General features: G+C 42.6%; 2 protein-coding genes across 3 annotated transcripts; one reads left to right on the top strand and one right to left on the bottom strand.

Moving 5' to 3' along the window:
* The first annotated feature begins 1834 nt into the window (after positions 1–1834).
* LOC123045164 (DExH-box ATP-dependent RNA helicase DExH1) lies at positions 1835–15562 on the top strand. 2 transcript variants are annotated; one of them, XM_044468111.1, is made up of 16 exons: positions 1835–2142; positions 2680–2825; positions 3104–3203; positions 3283–3486; positions 3587–3682; positions 5847–6122; positions 7752–7955; positions 8033–8185; positions 8436–8528; positions 10911–11125; positions 11718–11877; positions 11967–12240; positions 12335–12527; positions 13934–14120; positions 14272–14640; positions 15184–15562. In XM_044468111.1, exons 1-16 carry the CDS (start codon positions 1855–1857, stop codon positions 15313–15315), a joined length of 3090 nt encoding a protein of 1029 aa, XP_044324046.1. In that variant the 5' UTR covers positions 1835–1854; the 3' UTR covers positions 15316–15562. The 2 variants fall into 2 exon arrangements, with proteins under 2 accessions (XP_044324046.1, XP_044324054.1); XM_044468119.1 differs by having other exon boundaries at positions 1856–2142; positions 3100–3203.
* A 983-nt stretch (positions 15563–16545) lies between these two features.
* Positions 16546–18544, bottom strand: LOC123045158 (cyanate hydratase). Its single transcript, XM_044468102.1, has 4 exons — positions 18170–18544; positions 17332–17403; positions 17106–17214; positions 16546–16749 (listed from the first exon to the last, which is right to left on the bottom strand). Exons 1-4 carry the CDS (start codon positions 18445–18447, stop codon positions 16705–16707), a joined length of 504 nt encoding a protein of 167 aa, XP_044324037.1. The 5' UTR covers positions 18448–18544; the 3' UTR covers positions 16546–16704.
* Between the last annotated feature and the right edge of the window lie 2290 nt (positions 18545–20834).

The raw sequence follows: 20834 nt of genomic DNA, 5'->3' as shown, positions 1-20834 counted from the left end.
ATTGACCTTCGGGCAGTTGCCTTCCGCAAGCCTTGCGAACACCTAAGAGTGCTAAAACACGTTGATGTCATTGTGAGAGCCGGCCATGACAAAGAAAGAGTGACAAATCCAGAGATCTTATGAAGCCACGACCTCAAGTATGACAGTGCAAGCTTTCACATGTCCCCTATACTGCCCCTGCCAAGCAGAAGGACAATTCTTCCAGTCCCAGTGCATACAATCTATACTAGTAAGCATCCTCAGAAAGCCCCTATTGGCGTTGATCGCCAACAAACGGGTTGTATCCGCAACAGTTGGTTCTCTCACGTACTTCGGGCCAAAATATTGCCACCACAGCCTTGCAGAACCTATGCATGGATTCTAGGCACGTGGAGTCGCTCATGCGGACATGCTCATAAATAAATCACCGGATATTCCGTATGCAAGCATCCGAATAGCTGCAGTGCATTTCTGATAAGAGAAGCCAACCTTTCCCAGGGCATCCTCCTTGCATTCAAAATACTTGTCGTATGCCACCACCCCCTCCCGGATATGATTGAACACATGTCTAGCTATCCGGAAGCGGCGCCGGAATAGGTTGTGTTAGAAGGGTGGGTCAGCGGACTGGAAGTAGTCCTACCAGGGTAGGCAATGGCCGCTCTCTCTATTACGATTCAACACCGAAGTATGCCCCGGGATCGAGCCCCTAAACATCGGTCGCTGCCTACTAATGTGGTCATGGACGACCAAAGTAGCAACCACAATCTCTGAGTCGCAAATGAAGTTGTTGAAAAGGTACTAATTGCCACTATCCATTTGTACCTTGTGGAGAAAACGTCGAACACCTTGCACGCCTACCTCCATACATACAATTAGGCTAAGTGACTAAAGACGTTTGGTGCAAATACTAAAAACATAACGTTCTTCATATAGTAAATTATATACCCCTGCATAATTTTTAAGCATGCAGTATACGTTCCACCATGCCCTACATTCCAAACAAGACAATGAAAATAACTGATTTGTGGAAAACAAAATTCCGAATTACCCATCCTCAATTTTTTTCGAATTGTCTAGAGCAGAATGGCAAACCCTCAAATTCCTCTGGATTATAGTGACCTAGGAATATGAGCCCAGGGCCCAGGCCCATCGGCCGAACTAAACACCTCTATTTCAAACTCCGATGACGCCGAGAGTTCCTAGTCATCGCTTAGTGCGCTCACTAGCTCAACTGGCATCCACATGCCCCTCAGTTGGTCCGACTCATTAGTTCGAGCGAGATCCTTCCAGTAGCCCCTTTCGGTCATTTGTTGAACTGTTTTAGCCCCCCCCCCCGCCCCTACAAAAAAAGATGCTGACCCGGCGACAACTGTCCATTGACCCATTGACTTAAAAAAAGGCCACGGGTATGGAAAAAAGTTCATGGATTTGAAAAAAGTTCACGCATCTGATATTTTTATGAATTTTAAAAACTTCAAGTATTTTGAAAAAATAATGTTCATGATTTTTTTATGAATTTGAAAAGTGTTCACGGATTTGAAAAAAGTTCACAACTTTGACAAAAGTTTGTGATTTAAAACAATGTCATGATTTTCAAGAAAGTTCACAAATTTGAAAAAACTCTGTGAACTTGAAATTGAAATTGAAAAGTAAAAACAGAAAAAAAAATGAAAAAATAAAAAAAAATGAAAAACGACAAAACAAAAAACCCGGATGAAAAGTTGAAAACCCAGAACAGAAAACTGGTGGGAGAGATAAAGGGCCGGCAGCCCACTTGGGAGAGGGGTGTGTGGCCCCCGTACCAAATGGCCTCTATTTGGCGCTTAAGGCGCCAAATAGGATTAGGTGAAGGCGCAGGTGCACTCCCCGGCCCAGATGCTCCTCCACTCTTCCGGTTGCCGCGGCAGTCTCCTGTTCCGCAGCGGCTTCCCCTTCCCGGCCACCACCACCCGCAGAAACCTAAGGGCGCTCACAACCGCAGCAGCTACTCCCAACATGTATCGCGGCGGGCGCGGCGGCGGCACCAACTCCCAGCGTGGTCGCGGGCGCGGGCGCGGCGGCGGAGGCAGAGGAGGCCGTGGCGGCGGCGGCGGGGGCCGTGGTGAGCAGAGATGGTGGGATCCGCAGTGGCGCGCCGAGCGGCTGCGGCAGATGGCCTCAGAGGTGAGGGCTCTACTCCCGTGCGTATCGTCGTGGCTGGATGATGTTCTGTTTGTTTCGTTTGTATTTCGTGTGGTGGCTCGATGCTGTCATCCGTATCTTATGATTCGGAATGTGTTCTTGTTTTTTCGAAAGCTTGGAATCATGTAGCTAACGTCCATCTAGGTCCGTAGATTGGTCCACAGGGTCATCGCTAATTTGCTGCCATGGCAATCGAGTGAAAGTCTACATACTGCAATGGTACCACATGTAGTTACCTGTCCTATGTGTTACTTTTCAGGAAGTTTGAACAATCACGAGTTAGACTACATACATCACATCTCCTCTGATGTTTGTTCTGTACAAATGTGTTGTTAGTAACTGTTTCAACTATGTTAATTACTTAATTTCCATCCCAATGGTATGGTCACACAAGGTCTAGGCCCATGAGACTTTACTGAATTGCCCTATTTCTTAAAGTTATATACTACATACAGAATTTCCGCACTTGTCTAAGTTGATTTTTTAAGATCTGCACTCTTGTGAATGCCTAATGGCCAGGTGGAAAAGGTTGATGAGCATGAGTGGTGGAATACGATTGGGCAATTAAGAGAAGGATCTCAGCAGGAGTTAGTAGTCAAGAAGAATTTCGGACGTGATGGACAGAATACACTTGCACATATTGCTCAGAGACACGGCCTTTACTTGTAAGGATGGCACACCTATTCTGTGCCTTATTTCTCTCATCACCATCATGCTTAACTTCCATTGATAGATGCAGCATTCTTCCTGTCATCAGCTCATCGATGGTACCAAAATTAAGTAATTTACGACTAACTCTAATTGTTATGTCTCCTGTACATGAAGGACTATCTGACTTTCTCACGTTGATCATTTTATGCCTTTTGTGCTATACCTTTAGATCACACTTGAAATCTGATGAATTATAGTTTCTCTATTTTGTGTTTTAACCTGGGGAAGATAGCAATGCATACAACAAAGGGAAGACACTTGTTTTTAGCAAAGTGCCACTGCCTGATTACCGAGCAGATCTTGATGAGAGGCATGGATCATCACAAAACGAGGTGTTATGCAGTGTCTTTGTGACAGTGAACATCAATATATGTGTTTTTTTTACTGACATTGTGCTTGAACTATGGACAGATTAAGATGTCCAATGAGACAGAGAGACGAGTGGAAAACCTTTTATCCAGGGCACAGTCAAATAACAATGCTTCTGCTAGCACATCCACTGTCTCAATGAGGCAATCTTTGCCCAGCACATCCACGGCAGTAGCTGAATCAACAACATATGTTGATAAACAGAAGCTAAGTTTTCAGCTTAGAGATATGCAGAGATCAAAAAAGGTATCACCAGTGATTTTCTAGTGACTGGCTCAAACCCCATCAATATCAAACATTGAGCAACCCTAAATTCTGAAGTTGCATCATCTACATTTTGTTTCAGATGATGCCAAGTGCTAGATCAATGCAGTCTTTCAGGGAAAAATTACCAGCATTCAAAGCGAGAGAGGAGTTTTTGAAAGCAGTAGCAGCTAATCAGGTACGAAGTAAGAACTATAAGATGTTTCCAAGTTTGATCTATTTAGATGAATATATTCACATACATTGTCAAAGATTCTCAGCCCTTAGCCCACTAGTGATATAAATACAATTGGCTACGTAGTTTGTAAGGATATCCATTTTGTTAGGGAAGACTTGGAAGAGATCGGTTTAGTTAGGAAGGTAAAGATATGGTTTGCTAGGAGGATTTTGCATCAAGTTTAGTCTTCCCTATAAAAGGGACACTGTATACCTCATATGGATTATCCAATAAATTAGAATAAACCAGCAGTCAACCTTCTCCCCTTTTCATCCCCGACACCATGGCCGACCAACCCTCGCTTCTCAGAGCTTTACCCTCAACCGTTTCACATTGACTAGTCTTAGCAAGGGTACCAATTCTAGCATCACGTGCAAGGCATTTGGATCGTCTGTCCCAGGAAGATGTGGAGACCTGGAGGGCATTGTCAACAGCAAGCTCTCCGACCTCCCGTGACCCTATCCACCAACACTCGAGGTGAAAACCAATCCAAGCTGACAAATACGTTGGGCAAAGCTGTTTCGACCTCAAGGAAGGGCAGGCAAGGCGAATGCGGGAGGAGCACAAGGGGAAGCAAATGCGCTGTCCCAACTGCTTGGCACCATCAAGATTATGCAGCAGACCTGTGCGGTGGATGAGTACATTGAGCAATTTCTCACTTCCACATGCAGGTGCTGAGGGCTCTCCGAGTGGCATTAGGTGGATCTGCTTGTGGTTGGCCTCCACAAGCCACTCCAGACAGATGTATCGCTGAAATTTCTGGCCATCTGGAGGACAACATAGTTCACTCCCGCGTCTATGGGCAGCAGCAAAGCCTGCAACTACAAGAAGCAGCAGTAGTGCAACTTGCAGCAGTGGCAGGGCAAACTCCAGCAACAGTGATGGAGTGCCTTCTAGAGGCAGCCATGCAATCAATCTCGATGGCAGTGATGCACACAACAGCAGTGGTGGCGGAGTTCTCTTGCGGTGGCCACACAGCCAGCAGTGGCGGTGGTACCCTTCCTAGCAGCAACAGCTGGAATGCAGCCATGAGAGCGAGATGTTTCTCCTCAAAGCAACGGCTGCTCTGCCCAAGCCAGTGACGATGCTTCTGTTTCCAGCGACACTCCTCCATAGGGTAGCAGCAGTATCACAGCTCTTTATGCTGGCAGCAAGTGATGAACCATTCCTTGCGTCCCTTCATCCAAACCCTAAGGCTCATGGGATTTCCTTGTTGGGCTTGAGCGTACTTTGACCAAAGGGGCAGACCACACAACTCCTATGCAGGTCAACACAATGAACAGCAGCAAGCAGGCCTCCAAACTGGGTCACATAAATGCATGTATGCAGCTTGGTTATTTTGCTTTAGCCCCACGAGACGAAGGTGGAATCTATCAACAACTTGGGGGACTGCCTTGGGCTCCAAGGCTCCAACTGTGGCAACCACTGCTCGAGGATGAGCTGTTCAAAAGGGCTGGTGTAATGTCAGAGGCGTGCAGTCAGCCGTTAGCCCATTAGTTATGCAGTTAGTAAGGATTTAGCTAGGAAAGAGATCCATTTAGTTAGGAAGATAAAAGCTATGGTTTATTAGGATAATCAGGATTCTGTTCCTAGGCATCAAGTCCAGTCTTCTCTATAAAAGGTACACCATGTACACCATATGGATTATCCAGTGAACGTGAATAAACCAGCAAAGATCTTATCTTCTCCCGAACCTACTCTCCCTCTCATCCCCATCACCTTGGCCAATCAGCTCTCTTTCCTCAGCTATACCCTGAACCTTGTCACTAATCAGTCTTTAGGGATGGTACCAATTCTAGCACGTTACATCCATATACTGAAATTGTGTTTTCCTGACACTCTGCTTTATATCCTTAGTAACGAGTAAAATTCGTTGCTAGTTTTTTGAATGATTTGGTGCAGTTAAATTAACTTGAATCTCATGGTCAAGTCAGTGTCACAGGTTTAGATATTTTGTACTTAATGCTGGCAGAGTTAAGGTCGCACTGTCGTTTGTTTTGTTCATCTTTGCTACCTGGTGATATTCATTACTATATTCTTAATACTGCCCATAGAGTCGGGCTCTATAGTTGATCTTATTAGTACGTCCATTTAATTTATTTTCTTACTGAATTTACTGTTTCAGGTTTTGGTCATATCTGGTGAGACAGGTTGTGGTAAAACAACACAGCTTCCGCAGTTCATACTAGAAGAGGAGATAGATAACCTTCGTGGTGCTGATTGCAGTATAATATGTACTCAACCCCGCCGTATATCTGCCATATCGGTTGCAGCACGTGTAGGATCTGAGAGAGGTGAAGAGCTTGGTGAGACTGTTGGATACCAGATTCGCCTTGAATCAAAACGTTCCACACAAACACGACTGCTCTTCTGCACGACAGGAGTTTTGCTTAGAAAACTGGTATGACTGACAGATAGATTTGCATATGCACGAGTGACTTACCGCATCACGTCATTTTTGCATTGTTTGTTTTGTCGATTTTTTTACTGTGAATTGTATATATCGCCTTGTTCTTTGTTTGTTGTCCATTATCGCTTTCTGCATATCTTAGAACTTCTGGTTTGATCGTAGCTTGATTTATGCATTTGGTTGTAGCTGTTAATCTTTCTCCAGGTTTATTAAGATACTCCCAAGGAATTTAAGCTTCATTATATATGCAACATTACAAAGCCTATGGCAATTATGATCTGAATTTGTTGTGCAGTTGCATGTTCAGCACTCTCTCTGTTTCGCTATAACCGTCACTAGCCTTGGCAGCCTAGTTTTAAAAGCTGTACCGGACCAGCGATCTGACCAGAAAAAAACTGAGTGGCACCTTAACCGGTTCAGTCCTCTTAAAAGACCGTTTTACCCATAAAAACAGTAATACAACTACTGGTTAACGAGTTGTCACACACAGGAATCAAATGCAAGACCCTTGCCCCACCTTCCCACGCGTGTTTGGACTTCGGAGGCCCATCACCAGCTTGCCTGCATTGCTTTGACTAAGTTAGCCAGTATAACTTCTATTACCCGCTCCCTCTGTTTTGCTATATCTGTCCTCAGCCCACCATGTGCACATCCCAAGGATGCTCTAAATCTACAAGAACTTAATACAAGATTTAACTAACACACTACAACCAATCAGCAATTCTGGAAGCAATTAAATAGGGTCAAAAGTGCAAATATTGCAAGAACCACGCTCTTGATCCCCTCAATAGAAACGGAGACTTCCCCGAGACCAAGAACAGAGTAGCTCACGGAGTCAAATTTTCTATAAACTTGAAAATCAATGAGCTATAATATTTCCTTTTGCCTTTATCAAACTGTCTGTGCCGGCGGTTAGATCTGCGAACCGGTAGCTTCAGCGGTCCGATTTTTAAAACTACTCTGGCGAGTCTCTGTTTCAAAATATCTGTCCATTGGGGAAACCAAGAGTGTAATTCATGGTCTCTACTATCTATCCCTACTTTAATGCTTTGGAAGATGTTTAGTGGTTGCAGCACGACATTCTGATTCTAGTGTATGCCATTTTTTATTAACTTTATCTTGGATTTAGTGCTTCCTTGATCTGGGTGCACAGTGGTTGGTGGTGTGATGAAAGATATTGTGAAACTGAGTATTGGAAATTGAATACTTCTCGACTAAAGTAGATTACACTGGCAATGGACACTTCTCGATTTTGACACAAGCAGAACACAGTAGTTTTTTTTTGAGATGTGAAAGAATTGAGGTTTTGTTGTGCAAATTATTTCATCACCCATGCACATGATCCTGTTCCTTTACAGAAGATGTATCCAAAACTAGTCAAATATTGTGTGATTTCTAGCACTCCAATGATCCAATCATATCACAACTGTAGCTACTGTTAACATGTACACGTGTGACCTTAATTATGCAAAGATATTTACTGCAGGGGTCTTAATTTGCTATAGACTATATTGCATCTTGAGATTTGGCAAATCAAATTGAATTGCTTGTTTATTTCCAAATGTTCAGTCATTTTGGTGTTATTGCACTTACACTCAATGCAAACACTATATGTCGCAGGTTCAGGAGCCAGACTTAGTTGGTGTAAGTCATTTACTAGTTGACGAAATTCATGAACGTGGCATGAATGAAGATTTTCTCATCATCATTTTACGCGACCTTCTGCCAAGGCGTCCTGACCTTCGTCTTGTATTGATGAGTGCAACAATAAATGCTGAACTATTTTCCAAATACTTTGGAGATGCCCCAATTATGCATATTCCGGTACTGTAACCTTTTGTAGACAGTGCCCGTTGAAGTGATTTTTGTGCATTATACTTACATCAAGGTGTTTTGAGCAGGGTTTCACTTTTCCTGTTGCCGAGTTATTTCTGGAAGATATTTTGGAAAAGACCCAATACAAAATCAAGTCTGAACGTGATAATTTTCAAGGAAATTCAAGAAAAAAGAGACTTGCTTCAGTTAAGAATGATCCATTGGCTGATGTTTTCCAGGTAAACTTGAGTTACTTTTCTAATCTTGCCCATTGTAGTTTTGTAATTCAGTGTTGATGTCAGGGGATCAAAAGTTCTGAGATGGCAAATATTTGGATGATTTAGCTCTACTGTTGCTAATGCAGATAACTAATTTGTTAACACTAAACTGAAGTGTGGAGAACATATTGCAAAAAGTCAGACATGCTTGATTCCCTATCCTTTAAAACTAGGAGGGTCAACAGTTTTGCTTGCTCACTTTTTTTTCCAGGATGTCGACATTAATAAGGAGTACGGAAACTATAGCATTACAACAAGGCAGTCCCTTGAAGCTTGGTCTGTCACTGAACTGGATTTGAGCCTTGTATGTATTCTCAGATCTGAACTGGTTATTTTCATGTGCATTTATTTGATTGCATTAGTAGATGGAACCTTTAAGTCCTTAGATATTGGGATAGTTAGTGGAGGAGATCCAGTTCCATATATGTACAAGTGATTGCAATTAATTGGAGATATATCAGTGATGTTTCTAAAAATGACCAGCTAATTGCCTGTTGTTAATTGTTCCATTAGGTATTAGCAGATCTAATGGTCTAGGACCAACTTCTTTGGTATAGGAACCGGAAGGGCTTATTCTTGTATTAACAGATGTATTGGATCAACTTCCCTGGTATTGAAATTGATCAAGAAGGGAAAGGGCGTAAGGAAACACATGGAATAATATAATATCTACTGTTAGACGCAAATGCGTGTAGTTATGTGCTGATATGTATGATGCAAATATTGGAACTTCTCTGTCTGCAAACATGGTGGAAACTAGTGAGAAGTGCTTTAAGAATTTTCTTCACCCTTTGTAACTTTAACTTCAACAACAACAACAACAACAACAACAAAGCCTTTAGTCCCAAACAAGTTGGAGTAGGCTAGAGGTGTAACCCGTAAGGGCTCGCGTCCAACTCATGGCTCTGGCACATGGATAGCAAGCTTCCACGCACCCCTGTCCATAGCTAGATCTTTGGTGATACTCCAATCCTTCAGGTCTCTCTTAACGGACTCCTCCCATGTCAAATTCGGCCTACCCCGACCTCTCTTGACATTCTCCGCACGCTTTAGCCATCCGCTATGCACTGGAGCTTCTGGAGGCCTGCGCTGAATATGCCCAAACCATCTCAGACGATGTTGGACAAGCTTCTCTTCAATTGGTGCTACCCAAACTCTATCTCGTATATCATCATTTCGGACTCGATCCTTCCTCATGTGGCCACACATCCATCTCAACATAGGCATCTCCGCCACACCTAACTGTTGAACATATCGCCTTTTAGTCGGCCAACACTTAGCGCCATACAACATTGCGGGTCGAACCGCCATCCTGTAGAACTTGCTTTTTAGCTTTTGTGGCACTGTCTTGTCATAGAGAATGCCAGAAGCTTGGCGCCACTTCATCCATCCCGCTTTGATTCGATGGTTCACATCTTCATCAATACCCCCATCCTCCTGCAGCATTGACCCCAAATATCGAAAGGTGTCCTTTTGAGGCACCACCTGCCCATCAAGGCTAACCTCCTCCTCCTCACACCTAGTAGTACTGAAACCGCACATCATGTACTTGGTTTTAGTTCTACTAAGCTTAAACCCTTTTGATTCCAAGGTTTGTCTCCATAACTCTAACTTCCTATTTACCCCCGTCCGACTATCGTCAACTAGCACCTCATCATCCGCAAATAGCATACACCATGGGATATCTCCTTGTATATCCCTTGTGACCTCATCCATCACCAAGGCAAAAAGATAAGGGCTCAAAGACCCCTCATGCAGTCCTATCTTAATCGGGAAGTCATCAGTGTCGACATCACTTGTTCGAACACTTGTCACAACATTTTCGTACATGTCCTTGATGAGGGTAATGTACTTTGCTGGGACTTTGTGTTTCTCCAAGGCCCACCACATGACATTCCGCGGTATCTTATTATAGGCCTTCTCCAAGTCAATGAACACCATATGCAAGTCCTTCTTTGCTCCCTGTATCTCTCCATAAGTTGTCGTACCAAGAAAATGGCTTCCATAGTTGACTTCCCAGGCATGAAACCAAACTGATTTTTGGTCACGCTTGTCATTCCTCTTAAGCGGTGCTCAATGACTCTCCCATAGCTTCATCGTATGGCTCATCAGCTTAATTCCACGGTAATTAGTACAACTCTGACCCCCCCCCCCCTGTTCTTGAAGATTGGTACTAATATACTCCGTCTCCATTCTCCTGGCATCTTGTTTGCCCGAAAAATGAGGTTGAAAAGCTTGGTTAGCCATACTATCGCTATGTCACCGAGGCCTTTCCACACCTCAATGGGGATACAATCAGGGCCCATCGCCTTGCGTCCTTTCATCCTTTTTGTAACTTTAACTTCACTCAAAATAAATTAGAAGAGACCAAAACAAGAAGCTTGTTATCCATTGTAACATTTACTCGTTCCTTTTGTAACTATCAACATAGATTGAATGCGAACTTAATATTATATACATAGTTATGGACTTATAGTAAATCAGGAAACACGTCTAGACAATTTTCTCCCAGATTTTTTTTCATGTGAATTTGGTACCACAAACCAAAAGTGATTTATGATGTCGCCTAGTTGTGTGATGCACTTGATATCTCTCTGAAAAATAACCTGCATTTCATGACATCCTAATACCATTTCGTAACCTATCTATGCTGCTAATATTTATTACTTTATGTTGGCATTTTTAGGTGGAAGGTACGATTGAGTATATCTGTCGTCATGAAGGAGAAGGTGCAATCCTTGTATTCCTTACTGGTTGGGACGAAATTTCAAAACTTTTGGACAAGATTAAAGGGAATAATCTGCTTGGCAATTCCAATAAGTTCCTAGTTCTCCCACTGCATGGCTCTATGCCAACTGTTAATCAGCGTGAAATTTTTGACAGAGCACCAGCTAATATGAGGTAATTAGTCACGGTGTATATATAGAAACATTTGATCTGGATTATGTGCTATGGATATGATTTTGCTTTTACATATGGATAGTGTGTTGCAGACATACTTCTGTCTTCCTACTTGCATATCTTCTATTCTTCTCACTTTCTCAGTGTCACACCTCCACTATTATAAGTTAATGGAAACATGCTCGGTTTCCTTGCCTTCTTGTTATCGGTGGCAGTGTATTTAATGGTAAAAGTATGTGTTAGCAAGCTCGTAGGTAAAATTATGTCTGGGAAGGAGCTACTGTAAGTACAAAATTTTGGTGATGATTTTACATATGCCATAGCAACTTCCACGTTTTCCCTCTCAGTTTCCTTTTAAACTATCTGCTGCCACTTAAGCTATTTTTTCTCTTACCCTCACATTTGATGTAGGTTTTTTTTTATTATTATTGTGTGCTGTTAAATTGATATTTTATTTTCTTTATCAATTAATGCAATTTGTTCTTTGTTATGTACTCGTGCAACAAGTTCTAAGTTCATTTGAGCAAGTTGTCCTAAATCCTAATGGTTAATGCCATTAACTGTTTATATCTACTACATATGTAATTTGCAGAAAAATTGTTCTGGCGACAAATATTGCAGAAAGCAGTATTACAATAGATGATGTTGTGTATGTAATTGATTGTGGTAAAGCGAAGGAGACAAGTTATGATGCCTTGAATAAGCTAGCATGCCTTCTACCATCGTGGATATCAAAAGCCTCTGCTCATCAGGTACGTACCATGGACCATGTTACCCACTTTTCTGGCAAAACTGAATATCCAATAACAGTTGTTGTTGATGACTTTCCTAATTTACACAGAGGCGAGGCCGTGCAGGCCGTGTTCAGCCAGGTGTTTGCTATAGGTTGTACCCGAAAGTCATTCATGATGCCATGCCTCAGTTTCAGCTGCCTGAAATTCTTAGGACTCCACTGCAAGAACTGTGCCTTACTATCAAAAGCTTACAGCTTGGAGCAGTCGCTTCTTTCTTAGCCAAGTCACTGCAACCCCCAGATCCGCTTTCTGTTAAGAATGCAATTGAGCTTCTGAAAACCATTGGAGCGCTGGATGACTTGGAGGAGCTCACTTATTTAGGTACAAAGTTTTACTGCCACCCTTCAATTGTACCACTTCTTAAATTTTACTGTACGTGTTTTTATTTACTTTTGCCCAACTTTGATTTATGCAGGACGACATCTATGTACACTACCACTGGATCCAAACATTGGAAAGATGCTGCTCATTGGATCCGTCTTCCAGTGCCTGGATCCTGCATTAACAATCGCTGCTGCTCTTGCTTATCGTAATCCATTTGTGCTCCCAATAGATAGAAAAGAAGAAGCAGATGCTGTCAAAAGATCATTTGCTGGTGACTCCTGCAGGTAATTGTTATAAGCTTATATCACATTGATATTTCGTGAGGAAGCATGTAGAAGTGTTTTTTGACAACCAATATTACAGAAATTATGGTTTTAGTTTGATGTTGTTTTGCCTGTTATTTCTTCAGTACCATCAAGTGCTGCTTTATTTATGGTGCCTACGTAGCATTCCCCCTGTTTCACTATATCTGTCCCCAGCCTACCATGTGCACAAACCAAGCAATCACAAAATCTAAGGATATTTTAATAGATGATAACCTTAAATAAGCAGTTTGCAAAGCAATTAAATAGGGGTACTGTTAGGAAGCAGAGAGGGCGGGGCCGAAGGGGCGGCCGGCGGCGACAGGCGGACGGGGCCGGCGACCGGCGACGACAGCCTGGGAAGCCAGTGGCCAAATCCCCGTTGAATTCGCAGGGCCACGGGCCGGGAGGAGGCGTGGCCGGCGGAGAAGTCGCGGAGCCGCGGGCTGGGAGGAGGCAGCAGCGGTGGAGAAGTCCGGGCCGCGCTCCGGGAGGAGGCGGCAGCCGGCATGGAAGTCGCGAGGCCGCGGCCAGTCGGCTGACGTGCGGCGGAGGGGACGCGTAACTGTCGGACCAATTCAGCCGGGGGCGGATCTGGTGACAGGAAAAACCGGGAGCAGCAGGCGGCCGGTTCATGCAGTGGTGTTGACCACGCGGGCGGAGACCATGCGCCGTGCCTAACAAAGCACCAGCAGCACACGGGCGGATCTTTGGCTGCTAGCCACACGGGCGGATCCTTGGCTGCTGCGCTCCTCCAGCAGCACGCGCGCGGCCCGGCGACGCTCCAGTAGACTTCCGCATGAGGGCAACGGGATCCGGCGGAAGAGATCGTGGGGGTCGGACAGCAACCGGCCGGAAGCAGGATGGCGGCATGAGAGATTGGATCAAGAGAGCACGAGTTGCGCGTGCTAAAAAAAGCCCTAAAGTTCTAATACTATGTTAGGAATATGCAACTTAGTATTATCTGGAGGCCAAAGCCATCATATATACAAGTACAGGTGGGAGGCCAAAGGCCAAAATACAGAAAGGCAAAGGGCATCATAAATATAACTCTAACAGGCACAAATGCAAAAAATGCAATAACTACACTCTTGATTTCCTCAATGGACATGTATATTGGAAAGGGGCCTAGTCCAGGACATATGGTGAAACGGGGTGAGTATTGGAAAGGGCCTTAGTCTAGGACATATGGTGAAACAGGGCGAGTGTTAGTTACTGGTTGCTACATGCTAGAAAGCTTGACCCAGGAGGAGCCACAGGATATGGAATGATAGAACCAGGATAGGGAGTGCATAGTATCACTTGCCAATGATACCATCGCCTGCAAAAAGTTTTACGCTGCAGTTGTTTAAGGCACACTGATAGTTTCCTGTGACCTCTTTTGCCAGTGATCACATTGCCCTTCTTAAGGCATTTGAAGCATGGAAGGAAGCAAAACGCAGTGGAAGGGAGCGTTCTTTCTGTTGGGAAAATTTTCTGTCTCCTATGACCCTGAAGATGATGGATGACATGCGAAATCAATTTTTTGATCTACTTTCTGATATTGGATTTGTTAGCAAGACAAGAGGAGTGAAGGTTTGTAACCCTAGATCTCTCTTGCATTCCATAAGTAATTCTACGACCTATGTAGTTATCTATGTTTTTTCATTCCAGTGCACCATTTTATCTACTTTCCAACTGAAGAGCTTCAGTTTCCATTACGATTACTTCTGTGCTAAAATTTCAGGCATATAACCATTATGGCAAGGATCTGGAGATGGTTTCCGCTGTTTTATGTGCTGGGCTTTACCCAAATGTCATACAGTGCAAAAGACGGGGCAAGAGGACAGCATTCTACACCAAAGATGTCGGAAAGGTGGACATTCACCCATCATCAGTCAATGCAGGAGTGCAGCAATTCCCATTGCCTTATCTGGTTTACAGCGAGAAGGTGAAAACTGCTAGCATTTATGTGAGGGACTCCACAAACATATCAGATTATGCTCTTCTACTTTTTGGTGGTTCCTTAAGTCCAAGTAACACCGGAGAAGGCATCGAGATGCTTGCGGGGTATCTTCATTTCTCTGCACCAAAGCGTATCATAGAGTTGATCCAGGTATGACCAACTTCTCAACAATAGCTTGCTTCTTGAACCTTTTCTCTTTTATAAATATAGTGCTAAGTAAATCCAAGTGTTCGTTCAGCAACAAAGAGGTGACATGAAACTTTAGTTCCGGTGCTTCTTTTAATGGTAATTTTGTGTCTGTACTTGCTGCTTGATCTAGATTCCTTGTTATACAAGCTGAGTTCGTATAACAGTAAGTAAGCTTGGCTGTGCTATGTTTTTAAAGCGTCCCTAAGGCGACGCCTAGGCGTCGAAGCGCTCCCCCTCCGCTTTGGAAAATCGACCGCTTTGGGCGCCTAGGCGTCCAAAGCGCCCGCCTAGGCGTCGCCTAGGCGCCAAAGCGCCCCCCCTCCCTAAGGCGGTAAGGCGTCGCCTTAAAAACATAGTGGCTGTGATTATCATAGTAGTTGGAATGACTGATATCTGGTTTTACTGCTATATTGCAATCAAGTTCATTTCAGTGAATAAAATAGCTTATTTTTCAGCTAAAATTTTCAGTTTACCCTAACGAGAGATGTTCTTTTTACTTGACAGAGATTAAGAGGTGAATTGGACAAACTCCTTCAGAGGAAGATTGAGGAACCTGCACTTGACATCTTTTCGGAAGGGAAAGGGGTTGTGGCTGCGGCCATAGAACTGTTGCACAGTCAAAACATTTACCACTAGATGCTACATATACACGTTGCAGAAGGCAATTCCCCAACTAAATGAAACCCGTCCTAAGATTTTGTAATATCTGTATTCTTTAGTACCTTCTGCTTGGACAAGCACCTTTGGCTCTCAGGCTTAGGTGCACCTGATATGGATTATTTTAGTAATTCCAAAAAATGTCAAAAAAAAAGTTTCGCCAAGGAATGACTTTCGTGGTATTTTGGGCCAAAAAAAACCAACATTATATACAGGTTACTATTCATGCTTTTTGTCCTTGAAAAATTGTTTGTTTTTGCCCTGAAGTTGATGGGAATTTTTTCTTGGTAAAAGTTTTTATACGAGTACAATAGAAGGTCAAGTTTGTTTCCACAAAAGATTTAGAACTTTTTGACTTTTTGGAATTACTAATTTTTCCTATATAAGGTGCTCCTACACCCAAGAGCAAAAGGGTATTTTCTGATTAATGAAGCATCCTTTTTCCAAGTAGTTAGAAGTCAGCAGCACATAACATTAATATTAGAAAATACAATCGTGTCTTCTTGATGAAAATATTAGGGACAAGCTACACGTCTGACGTAAATATTAGTGGCCTCGCTTTCTCTTACCTCTATCCAGCTTTGGTACTTAAGTGCAGCTTTGTTAATATGCTGAATATTCATCTGCTCCTGATGAACAGTAAACACAAAAAATACTAGAAAATTCATAAAAAAAATCTGTTTTTGTTGTATTGAAAATGTTCAAGTGCATGATGTTTGGGCGAAATTTCACCATGTTATGACATGAGGAACTCGTGGCAAAAAAGTCAAAATTGGTCTGCACAGTGCGTAAAACAATAAACTTTCTCATGGGTTTCTTAGAGCTACTCAGGTGTCCAATCATGATGAAATTTGACACGAGGTCACGCACTAGAACATCTTCCATGCAAAAAAACATTCAGTTTTTTCTGAATTTTTTTGAATCTACTGTTCACCCACGGGGAGGAGATGCACTTGAGAGCCAATCCTGTAGGTACGTCCCAATCCTTCTTTGAAAGAAAAAAAAGCCTCAATCAGAACGAAAGTGCCTTTCTACACCCAGGAGCAAATGCTTCTGGGATGAACAGTAAAATAAAAAAAATAGAAAAAATTCAATAAACTCTGAATTTTTTTGTGACATACTTTCATAAATGTTTGTCGTGCACGCAAAAATTCATCGCGAAATCACATTGGTGGAAGTCGTGCCAAAAAAAAAATTGAAGCTTCAAAATGCTTTTGTAAGTAACATTTTCAAATCACATTGGTTTATTTGTCGGTCATTCATGCCAGAAAAGCCATTATTCATTTTTTTTCCAAGTCCAAAGTAGAATCAGGCAATACACAATGTGTTACACCATGAACATACATCCTCTTCGTAACACCAGCCATCTCAAGATGCATTCCGGTTCAATCTTGACATCATATGTTCAGATCTCTGCATATGTGGAAAAATAAATTGTATGCTTAGAACTGCTTGCTAAATTCAAATGAGCAAGTAGTGTGATAAATCATGATTTAAAACATAAAACGATTATCATAATTAGTTTTTAACTGCCTCCACACTCAATAACTATCTACTAATATCCTATTTAAAAAAAACTATCTACTAATATCCACTGGTAGTCATATTTACTAATGGATCACTGGCAGGAACACATGAATGCAGCTAAACACATCATTATGTTCCAAAATTTTCCGTACAGAAGGCACTTGCTTCAGTATACCCATGAATGCAAACTAAGCATCATTGGCTTATCAGAACAAAAGAAACCTCCAAAAAAAATAACAGACCTGCTCGGTGTAAGGCAGATACTTCCCATCAAATGTGACCACCACACGATCTTTTCCATCAGCCCCTTGAATCTTGTCAACTGAACAGTAGAAGTCTATAGCCGACATGCTGCAATTGAAAGCATTTAAATAAAGCAATAAGACATGGAAAGATTATTGAAAGTAATAGTAAGACAGACAGATCAATTTTGCAATCTCCATAATACTATATAGGTCGGTTTCTTACATTCCATCACCAAAATCCTCATTGATGATCTCCTTGATGCTCTCTCCAAAATGCATAACAGCTTCATTCAATCTGTGTACATTATAATATAACAAAGTTAGTAACAACGCAATTCTACAATATTGTAGCATGAATTTCAGTGAAATGTACCTTCACTCCAATAATTAAGTGAAACATTTGTGCGCAGGGGAAGCATCAATGAAACATGTGCAACCAGGAAATAATGTGCCATCCGGATAAATTGGAACAAAAGAAGCTAAACCGATGTGATTAGCAATAAAAAAACAGTGATACACCTACTCTGGACAAAAACAGCATGGTACAACTGTGCCAGACTGTTGAGAACAAAGTGGATTATCAAGTGCAACAGGCAAAGTACAGAAGCTAGAGATTCCAAGGAAAGACAGAGGCATCAGTATCAAGACTCAAAACTATCAACAGGCTATGGTAAAATTTATTCTTCTACCCTTGAGTAAGAACTTGGGTACAGAACATCCCATTTGAGTTTATACAAAGAATGGAAGATTAGAGTTGACACAAATACCAAAGAGCTGGATGGTAGAAGGTTGCTGTTTGTGAAACATTGCGGAATTTTAGCAACTTTCCCTCCCTCGTCATGTCTTCATTCAGATTCAGCAGAAGAGCCAATATTCTTCCATTTTCTCGCTGACATTTAAGGTACCACTTTGCTTTACAACATCATGCGCTATAGTTAGTGTTTGAAGTAGCTGGCAGTAATCGCGCGCCCCCTACACCGAGTTCGAGATGGAATTCGGGGATAAAACTACAAGGGCCTTGGGAGTGGGACAAGACTGGGCGGTCGGCACGAGGTAGGCACCTGTATATGGCGGGCTCGTGGACGATGTGCGGGTGGTAGGACCGGAAAGGCGGCCGCATCATGAGCTCCACGAGCTCGTCGGTGAGCGCCGGGACGGCCGCCCGGAACGCGGGCGCCATGTCGGGCTTGAGCTGCGCCTGGCGGCGCAGCAGCTGCGCGACGTAGACGTTGGTGAGCCCTGTCTCGGCCGCGATGTCGGAGAAGCTTTTCCCGGACTCCTCCTTGGCCGCCAACAGCCGAGGGACTACGGCCGCCGCGCTCGCGCCGCTCTCCTCCATGATTTGTCCGTCCGCCGTCCGCCTGCTTTGCCCGCGAGGTGCTCGACGAAATCGTTGGGGTGGGAGGGTGAGGCACGGGACGAATCTCTGATTGTACACCTCGTGGTGGGTGAGTGTGGCTGTAATTGGCGGCGAAACGACGGGGAAAGTTTTTCTTTTCCTACTGTAATTTCTTTTGAGATTATCCTACTGTAATTTACTATTCCCTCTGTCTCATAATATAAAAGTGTTCCTTACACTAATGCAGTGTCAAAAACACTTTACATATTATGGAACGGAGGTAGTAGTATTTGATTGATGAGGAGGAAAGTTTTTGCAGGGAACTCGCGGAACAAGATGTCTCTTCGGCCATGTGTTTATGTACTAATTAGGCCGGTCTTTATGGCCTGGTTGAATATCCTGATCCGGGCTCTTAGATGGACCAGTTGAGTTCAGTCTGGCTAGTTGTGGGCTTGGCCTTGTGTCCACCAAATTCCTTTACGCGGCCATCGCCTTTTTAACGGCTCCTGAACCCTTTAGTTTGATTTGGGATATCCGTCTGTCCTTAAAAATCCGGATTTTCATATGGCAATGGATTCACGGCTGCCTCCCAACGGGCGTGGAGGTCCGTAAGCGTAATGGACCTAGGAACGGGATGTGCCCCTTGTGCGACACGGTGGAGGATGCTAACCACATCTTTTTCTCGTGCCCTACGGCCCAGTTCCTCTGGTCCTACTTCCACGAGACTGTTGGGGGCCAGTGGTGTAACACCAACTTTCCTGAACTGCTTGCGGAAATCCATGCTTCCCCCCTCGCTACCGCCATATCAGATGGCTCTGCATTGGGGTCCTCGCCTGAACACTCTGGACTGTTCGCAATAAGCTTGTCATTCAGAAAGTCCCTCTTCGACGTGCTACTGACGCCATTTTTAAAATATGTGAATACTTGCAGCTCTGGCGGCCGCTTAGCCGTCCCTAGGATCGGAACGTCATCGACAACCTCATCGCCGACCTTCGCTCGATGGCCTTCAGCTCGGCGCCCCCGCTCCCCCCCCCCCCACCGGAGCCAGACTAGATGTTGTGCAGCACCCTCCGTGTGCATGCCTTTTTTTTTTGCTTTTCAGGGCTTGTTGAGTTGTGCCCTCAGCATTAACCCTTTTGACTTCTTGCCGTGTCAGACTTGTGCGTGTATGTGTTGTGGATGAACTTTGTTGGCTGTTGGGCTTTATCTATAAAGCGGAGTGAAAGCCTTTTTAGATATACATATGTACTCATAAAATAACTTATACATATCTATATTTTTAATTGATGCAAAAAAATCACCTCAACAAAATACTGATGTAAAAAATCTCTACCTCAACCAAATAATAAATGGGCTATTACTTCCAGCGACACGTCATCGAAATTGCCCTCAAAGTTGCAAAATATTACCCACTGATGCCATCTATAAATGATTAAAAAACATTTCACACAATGGAATCCTTGCATTAGCCGGCCCATGCAGTCACGACCTATACTACACTCTGCGCACTGCAAGGAGACGCAGCACGCCCATGTCCGGGCGGCCTGCTTTTTAAATTTTCTTTTTTCTTTTTCTTTCTTTACTTTAAATAATTTGGTACTTAAAAAAGTTTCTAAAATTAAACAAAATAAGAATTTTGAAATAAAATGTTTAATGAATCATCAAATGTTTGTGGATTTAAAACTATTAGCGATTTTGTAAAAAAAATGTTCGCTTATTCAAAAATAATTCGTGCTTTAAAAAAATGTTCATGATTTTTAAAAAGTTCGTGTATTAACTATTAGGAAATGTTAATGAAATTGAACAAAATTTTGCTAATTCAAAAACTGTTCATGAATGGAAAAGTATCCTAGAAATTCAAAAACTGTTCGTGAGTTACAAAATAGTTTATCATTCATAAAATGGTCATTGATTTAGAAAACGATCATGTATTCAAAAAAATGTTCATTAAATCAAAAATATTCGTGAATTTCAAAAATGGTTCCACCAATTTCAAAAAATGTTCGTTAAATCAAAAAATTATTCGTAAATTTTAAAAATGGTTCCACCAATTTCCAGAAACTGTTCGTCGATTTTAGAAATGTTTGCCGATTCAAGAAAATTGTTTGTTTTTTACAATTGTAAAAAGTGTTTGCAAATAATATAAAATGTTCATGAATTGATTTTAGAAAATGTCCGAAAATTTGTAAAAGTGTAATGAATTAAAAAAATTGTTCATGATTTCAAATATGTCCACGAGTTTAAAATATGTTCATGATTTCACGAAATTGAGAGTGATAGTGTATCTCGGTGATGCAGCAAAATGTGGTTATGGCCATTGAAGATTATGTTTTTTTTTCTCCCGTTGCAATGCACAGACCCTTTTTCTAGTCTAAATAAAATTTATA

This window comes from Triticum aestivum, chromosome 1A, assembly GCF_018294505.1.
Source record: "Triticum aestivum cultivar Chinese Spring chromosome 1A, IWGSC CS RefSeq v2.1, whole genome shotgun sequence".
Classification (NCBI taxonomy): Eukaryota; Viridiplantae; Streptophyta; class Magnoliopsida; order Poales; family Poaceae; genus Triticum; species Triticum aestivum.
Note: the sequence above shows the minus strand (reverse complement) of the source record. Positions and strands in the feature narration are given on the sequence as shown.